Source organism: Cannabis sativa, chromosome 2 (genome assembly GCF_029168945.1).
Source record: "Cannabis sativa cultivar Pink pepper isolate KNU-18-1 chromosome 2, ASM2916894v1, whole genome shotgun sequence".
Lineage (NCBI taxonomy): Eukaryota > Viridiplantae > Streptophyta > Magnoliopsida > Rosales > Cannabaceae > Cannabis > Cannabis sativa.
In genome coordinates this window covers 52062607-52071219 of record NC_083602.1, presented here as the reverse complement: position 1 = coordinate 52071219, position 8613 = coordinate 52062607, and the positions used below count along the sequence as shown (strand labels likewise).

General features: G+C 35.1%; 1 protein-coding gene across 1 annotated transcript; it reads right to left on the bottom strand.

Moving 5' to 3' along the window:
• Positions 1–7501: 7501 nt before the first annotated feature.
• On the bottom strand, positions 7502–8308 carry LOC133034348 (uncharacterized). Its single transcript, XM_061109415.1, has 3 exons — positions 8185–8308; positions 7930–8106; positions 7502–7774 (listed from the first exon to the last, which is right to left on the bottom strand). Exons 1-3 carry the CDS (start codon positions 8266–8268, stop codon positions 7502–7504), a joined length of 534 nt encoding a protein of 177 aa, XP_060965398.1. The 5' UTR covers positions 8269–8308.
• Positions 8309–8613: the final 305 nt, after the last annotated feature.

Below are 8613 nucleotides of genomic sequence, written 5' to 3'. Positions count from 1 at the left end.
CAAAATAAATTAATTAGGATGTTTTTTACACTGAAAAATGTAGGTTGTATTGAGATATACTATAATATCAGTACTATTATCACATGATGCTTTATCTGACTCAAGACTTTAGTTTTCCACCCCGCGTGTCGATTTTCGTCCAGTGTTTGGCGCACCGACTGCTGTGTCAAATATGATTACACTCATCCGCCGATGGCCTTGTGGACTACGGGAGGTTGGGTAGGTTCGGTTGGGTGGGAGATTTGGCGGCGTCTCAAGTAGTTCCCTCCGCCTAATCCACCGGTCCGAACACTTCGTCAACATTACCCGAATATACATGTAGCGCGTACATAAAATTTCTAAGAATCAATTTGTAATAATATAATATTGAAAAAGTAGACAAAAATAGTTGAGTTATTACCCAGTTTATTATGAGATGATTGATTGAATTGTCTGAAATTTCCTTAATGCATATACAACACACGGTTGTATTGCATACCAATCCTTCGTTTACACATCTTCACTTCGGTGCAACAACAATACATAATTTATTTTTTTCATATATTATCCCTACACATATGTGTACAGGAAGGGAGTGAGTTCTCTAGGAAAGAGAACAATACTAAATTGAGGTGTGAAGGAGTAAGGACAGGTAGAGGGGTATATATAGTACTTGTGGATGTGATTGTGTTGTGTAGTCTTTTCAAAAATTAAAAAATAATAATTAATAGAAACTAGTACGGCTAAAGATGGGGTGATATGACACCAATACAAACCTGATTTTGTCAATGCATTGAAAACCGTTACTTCAACATACCCAACCAACTAATAAATTTTCCTTAGAAGACGTAATTTGAACCAACCTATTGACCGGTTTTGTTATGGTTTGGTTCAGTTTGTACGTGTAAGAAATTAGTACAATTTGTGAGAGAAAAAGTTGTTATTAGTTTGTATTTGAATTCTAATGTCCAATAATCAGTTGACATGTGTAGGATGTATTACCTTCTTTAATAAAATAAAAAATAGTTATTTAAATATACAAACCTTTGAAGTCAATATGAATGAAAATAATGTGTGTCATTTAAATATACATTTTGAATTTTCACTAGGTTAATATCAAAGAAACTTAATGTTAATAGAATCTCAAACAGTACATACGATGTGACATATAACTATGTAAAACTCAGCTAAGTACGTTTTTACAATAAAATAATAATTTCAACACTTAAAGTAAACAACAAATCCTTCAAAACCCTAAAAAACAATTTTAAATAAATGAGGAAGACCTTTTTTGTATTTTAAAATAATAAACATTTTAATAATATTTTCCCATCAATCCATATACGGTCAAATCAGTAGGTTGTACATGAGGAAGCAATTTGACCTAAGACTGTAAAAAACGCTGACATTCGCCTCCCGCATATCTTTTCTTCAAGAGTCTGGCGCACCGTTGTGTCAAATATAATAACACTCATTCCTCGGTCGCCTTGTGCACTCGGGAGGTTAAGGTTCGGTAGGATGACATATTTGGGTGGCCGTTTTGGAAGTAGTTCCCGCCACCCTAGTCCACCCATCCCAAACCTTCGTCAACATTTCCTGAATACACATGTACCACATACATAAAATTTTTAAGAAACAATTTGTAATAATATAATATTGAAATAAATAGACATAAAGAGTTGAGTTATTACCAAAATTTGTTATGAGATGATTTATTGAATTTTGAAATTCCCTTGATGCACCTACAACACACGGTTGCGGTGCATACCAATCCTTCGTTTGCACATCTTCACTTTGGTGCAACAACAATACATAATTTATTTTTTTAATATATTATACACACGTCTACATATAGGGAGTGAGTTCGTAGGGTAGAAAACACTACGAAATTGTGAAGGAGTAAGGAGAGGGAGAGGGGTATATATAGTACTTGTGGATGTGATTGTTGAGTGTAGTCTTCACAAAAATTTAAAAATAATAATTAATAATATAACCCTAGGTACGGCTACAAATAACCTAAAGCTATTTATTTGACTTTTTCAATCCCTTGAAAAACGTAGTATCAACAAACCCAACCCCCTACTAACTTTTCCTTGGAAGACGTAATTGGAACCAATATGCATGCTCGGTGACAACATTGAATTGGTTCACTGTGCTAAACAAAAATTATGTATTTAAATAAGGTAAATGTTGCTCCCATTGTTATCACATGTAGCAACAAATATCCTAATATTATGTCCAATTAAACATGTGTGGCCAAATGAATAAGAAATTAAATTAGGATGTTTACTAATAATGAAAACTCAATATTTATTTAAATACGATTTTAATATTTCATTAAAATATTATTCGTTGGAGTAAATATTGCAATATTTTTTGTAAGATTACATTAACGTATCAATCGTTGGAATCAAGATTACAATCAGTGGCGGAACCGATACCCTTAGTCTTAGGAGGGGCCTAAGTATGTTGATTTTTTTTAGCATAAGGATAAAGATTTTTTGTTCTTTTGTAGGACAAATATGAAGAATTTAGTACATTGAGAGCATAGGGTAAATTTATAGTATACCCCTTAAGGGGTTGTATTTGTTTTAGCATTCAGGACAACTTTTAGTGAACTATTTTTCCATAATTGCGTACATTACAATTATTGAAAATTTTTAGAAAATTTCGAATAGTATATAGTGTAAAAAATAAGGTTTAAATATTTAGTTGAATATACGACTGTTTTTTCTTATACGTGTGGTAAATAACTATTTGAGCTTTATTTTCGTATCGTAAACTATTAAAAATTTTTTGAAAATTTTATATATGGTCCTAAATAAGTACATCGTATGCGATTATGAAAAAAAAAAAAGACCAAAAATTTTTGGGTGATTCTACAATGCACCCCCTTAAAAGGGGTGCAGTAATGCACCCTTACCTATTTCGACATTGAGAATAAATTTGAAGTGTAATTTTTTTTCATATTCATATTCGTTTACGTTATAGTTAATTAAGATATTCTATAAAATTGTGACAAATTCGGAATAATTTACAATATAGAAAGTAGTGTTCAAACAATCTATTTCACACGCTTATAAAATAAAATAGTCACGTGTGCAACACACTTTTTGAATCCTATTTTTCGGCGTGTTAAAATTTTTCAAATTTCTTAAAATTTTACAGGATATCTTAAATAGAAATAACGTACACGACCATAAGAAAAAATTTGACTAGAAAATTATTTAGATTCTAAAACAAATATGGTGCATCAATATATTCATTTAAAAAGGAGTGGTGTATTGTAAAATTTTCCAAAACTTTTTTAGATGCCGAAATAGATAGCACGTCTACCAGAACGATATTGATACAATTCTAAACAAAATTGTTTTAGTATAAAAGCATAAATAATCATTGGCCCATTTATGAGCTTTTGAGTTTTGAAATAGTCAATTTTCTATCAAGAAATATATATTTAAAAAAAAAGCAATTAATATAGATATACATTTAAAAATCAAAATGTGAGGAGGGGCCATGGTCCCAGCAACATAGTACCGCCATTGATTACAATAATTTTTTGAATACTATATAAATATAGATATTTAATAACAAAGCTCGTATAATGTTATGAATACAATAGTACTTTAAGACAAGAAGTGACTCTAGTTGTTGACCGAGGTTTTCGGCAACTAATAAAATATGAATATAATAATGAGCTATAAGAAAGCGAGATGAAGACTTTTTACGTGGTTGGGGCGTTAATGAGCCTTAGTCCACGAGCCACTGATATTTATGGATGTTTTAATACAGCTCTTACACTTGGGAGAATGTTTCTCTCTTTAATACAAAGAATGTTCTTGGTGAGTTTTTTCTCCGTTTGCTCTTAAGCGACCAAGATTCTCCGACCCCATTAAATGAGCTTTGAGGGGGTATTTATAGTGTTTGAGTGGGGCAATCCCTAGAGTTGTACTTACACATGTGTCTGTAAGTATCCATAAAGTTGGGCATTTCCGATGAATATACCATGGGTGATGCATGGTGAAATCCCTAGGTGCTGTAGGGTTTTTATGGAGAATGTCCTTTTTTTCTTATGATTGACGTGACTCTTCGCAGAGTAGCCGTCGCTAGACTTAAATGATCATTACTGTAGAATAGTGAATCCGGTACGCTTCATGATGAACTGAGTACACACCCCAGTAACAGTGTGAGTGCTACGAAAGGTTGACTGCCGCTCATTACAACCCTAGCCCGAGAGGACGTTCAGTGAGTTGATCCTGAGGATAGTGACTCTGCTACGCAAATGCTAACCTGAGTACTTACTGTGACTCGCATTAACCAGAAAACACCGCCCGTAACAAAGGTGAGTGATGTGAAAGGTTGACTGCCGCTCGTTAGAACCCTAGCCCGAGAGGACGTTCAGTGAGTTGATCCTGAGGATAGTGACTCTGCTACACCAATGCTAACCTGAGTACTTACTGTGACTCGCATTAACCAGAAAACACCCCAGTAACAGTGTGAGTGCTACGAAAGGTTGACTGCCGCTCGTTAGAACCCTAGCCCGAGAGGACGTTCAGTGAGTTGATCCTGAGGATAGTGACTCTGCTACACCAATGCTAACCTGAGTACTTACTGTGACTCGCATTAACCGTAAAACACCCCAAGAATGTGTGAGTGCTACGAAAGGTTGACTGCCGCTCGTTAGAACCCTAGCCCGAGAGGACGTTCAGTGAGTTGATCCTGAGGATAGTGACTCTGCTACACCAATGCTAACCTGAGTACTTACTGTGACTCGCATTAACCGTAAAACACCCCGGAATAAAGGTGTGAGTGCTACGAAAGGTTGATCGCCGCTCGTTAGAACCCTAGCCCGAGAGGACGTTCAGTGAGTTGATCCTGAGGATAGTGACTCTGCTACACCAATGCTAACCTGAGTACTTACTGTGACTCGCATTAACCAAAAACACCGCCCGTAGCAAAGGTGAGTGCCGTGAAAGGTTGACTGCCGCTCATTAGAACCCTAGCCCGAGAGGACGTTCAGTGAGTTGATCCTGAGGATAGTGACTCTGCTACACCAATGCTAACCTGAGTACTTACTGTGACTCGCATTAACCTGTGTGTCAGAGATACTGATAGTAACAGGATGTTCATTGTTACCATAACGAACCCCCCGTGAAGAATTGTAAATTTGTAAAAAATATTCCAACATGTAATTTTCGGCTTCATGACAGAGATACTGATAGTAACAGGATGTTCACTGTAGACAACATTATTTTTTTATATATAATATTAAAAAAAACTACATAATTATAAAGAAATATTAATCAAGACTTTTATAAATGTATTTGTTTGTATTTTTATATCATTAAGTGTGGTAATAATATATTCGGGTGTTTGCAGTGTCGGTAGTGTAGTTTTTGACCCTTTTTTTTTTAACCAATCCATACATGCGGTTTTTCCAATTTCTCAAACCGCAGTCGCACCGCGAAACTAAAAATCGCGTAACTCGCACCGCGGAAAATGGTGCGATGCGGCATCGTTTTTTCCATTTGGACTATTACCAATAATTAAACTATCACAAATACAACAAAACTTGAGTAACAATTGTGAAAAATTAAATTTCAATCAACGTAAATTAAAATATTTAATGTTTACTAATATTGGCATCCCTACTAATATTATTTAATGGATTTAACAAATATTTAGTAATGTAATATGGGACGTACACTGTTCAATTGATGGACCTTGTCAATTCACACAACACTAAAATATTATTTTAAAAGAAAGGGAGGTTGAGACATGACATGATACGCTTCCCAACGAAACAATCAGCCATGCCCTATTATGTTGTACGAATTAGGTTTTGAAATTGGGGTTTATTTTGGCACCAAGATTGATAATGTTAGAAAACTTTTTAAAAAAATTCATTTTCCCACCACTAACTCATTTGGAACAGCCTATATATAAACAGGTGCCCCCTTTACTTGTGAGTGACACACATTATCTCCACCATAGTTAGAAAAAAAAAAAAAAATTTGTACACCTCACTCAGAAATTATAGTACATCGCACATGGTGGCTGGTGGTGGAGAAGACTCATGCGGGTTCGATGGGGGTGGTCCGCCTTGGAGAAATTCACTTCAGGGACACCCCCATTGCTACGGTGGTGATCTAGCTTATGTTTGGACTTCTAGTAGTAGAGCAAATCTGGTCGTCGCTTCTTCGGATCTCCACACTATGTAAGCGTTTTGTCTTTTTAGATTCAATAGTACTTCTCATTTATGTTTTCTGTACTTAGGCAGCCATGATAAACTAATAGTGGTTATTTTCAACTCAGGAGAACGATGAAAGTCGAGGATGTGATTACTTTTGTTGGATCGATAAATCACATGGTAAGAGAAGTACAGATGCTACACCTGGATTGCGAAACCAAATCAAGATTTTCGAAGAAGATAAGAAACGCAATGAGAATGTTATTAGAAAATTAATTTTTATCATTTTTATTTGCCTTCTCATCATTGTCCAACTTATATTGCGTTGAAGATATGGGTTGTCCCAAAATGCAAATGTTTTGTATGTCTTATGTTCTCAAAACTTGTTTAACTTAATTGTGTAGATCTTAATAGAACCGTGTGGATGATGACGAAAATTTCATTTGGTATGAAGTACCCACAACGTTCTCAAAATTTTATGTTTTCTACATTTCTAATTTCTGTAGCAAATTTCGTCAATGGGTTCAATGTGAAGTTGCAAAATTGTATATTATTCACATCTTCGTATTTGTTATGTGAAGTAGCGCAATGAGAATGTTCTATATTCCATATTTTTCCTCATTACTATGTTATGAAAAACCATATTTAAGGGGGCTATTGTTTATTTACATTTGGTTAGAGTAATGGTACATTTGGTTAGAGTAATGGGAGTTGATATGGTATGGTTTCAATCTTTTTTTTTTTAAATGTTCTCAAAACTCAGTTTAAAGTTGAATGACTACAAAGATTTGGTAACTAACATCAAACAATTAACAAGTGACCTTTGTCGTTATTTGTAATGTCATAGTACATGTGTTTTGAAAATACGGTTTAAGGAAAAATCGGTTTAAAGTTTAATGACTACAAAGATTTGGTAAGATTAGGCAAGTAACATGATTTCCTTCAAATAATTAAGAAGAAGTCACCTCTTCACCAAAAAAACAAATAAAGAAAATTAAGAAGTCACCTTTGTTTTCTGGTTAAATAATTTCTGTGAAGTACAGTCAACTACTTTCAAGTATGGGTACATTGTAAGAGTTGTTATGGTATGAGTACAAAGATTTGCTAAGTATGGTTTAATATATTGTCAAAACTAAAATAAACACAAGTCTGTCAACATAATAACCAGTTCCAAACGTGAACTAATAAAAACAGATGTCTAAATCCAAATGCTCCGAAATCCAAACTAAACAACACACAAATAACACAACCTATGCTCCCAAATCCAAACTACACAACACACTAATCACACGACCTATTAATAACACAACCTATTAATAACACAAGTGTTTTTCACACACTATTCACCATATGAAATCTTAGTCTTGGTAGACCGAAGCCTGGGGAGGCTCTTGACGGGGGAAACATGTTTGCATTGCGAGACTTCGCTGTACTGAACCGAGGATCGCGTGGAGACTTTGACGGACTACGCAAAGGGGCCGAGGACGATGCAAATGAGCTGCCTTGTGCAGCCCTACGATCTTCAACCACTTTGGTACGAATTTCATTTTGTTCATCAGTTATGATCCTCGCAGCGATTTCCAAACGTGCCTCAACCGGGTGAAACTGTGCCACAATACAGAAACAAAAACAAAAACTTAGAAAATGTAATTAACTCTAATCAACTTCACAGTAAAACACCGAATAAAATTTAAATTACACAACGTTAATCTCAATCAAACTTGCGTAGTACATTCTGAAATATTTAAAAAGTGGTATACCTCATCAACTACTTCTTCCTCATTGGCCACAGCGTCCATGTACTTCATGACGTATACTCCGCAATCTCGGTCATTGTCTTGTTGAGGAAGCCCGCGATCTTTCCTGTCAATTCTGAAATCCACGAAAGTCACATTCTTCGACCTATTCTCCTCAAACAAAAGGTCCAACGTCGACAACTGCAAAGGTATACAATTAGTTAGAGTCAAGTACACAATGAGTTATTCACATCAAACAATGAAACTTTGCAAGTTGACCATTTCTTTCGTAGCCTCCACACGATACTTCTCATTCATTGCGGTGTGTAGGGAGTCCATAAATGAGACAACCTTCGACTTCATATTTACTTCGGCACCAAACCAATGTGGTGCACCTTCTAGAGTCAACACCCCACAAACATCTACAATTGAATAGAGGAACAATAAAGTCAAAAATAAATTGAAATTACACACCATATAGATATTCGACACTACAATGACCAATATGCATCGCTAACATATCTCACTTTTCAAAATTACAATTAAGAACGACCATGTGTATATGATGAAGTACCTTGACGCATTTTTCGAAGTTGTCTTCGTAAAACAGTTTTGACCACTCCCGGTCTTTCGCAATCCTCTTCACATTAAACGAACCGAGAGTTTTTTGCTGCAAAAGCATTGTTCATCTTCTCAAGTAACATAAAT

Coding starts and splice junctions, on each gene's coding strand:
- LOC133034348 (XM_061109415.1), bottom strand. CDS start 8,268: ATGAAGTCGAAGGTTGTCTCATTTATGGACTCCCTACACACCGCAATG. Junction 8,107..8,184: donor TGGAGGCTACGAAAGAAATG/GTCAACTTGCAA, acceptor ATACCTTTGCAG/TTGTCGACGTTGGACCTTTT. Junction 7,775..7,929: donor AGGAAGAAGTAGTTGATGAG/GTATACCACTTT, acceptor ATTGTGGCACAG/TTTCACCCGGTTGAGGCACG.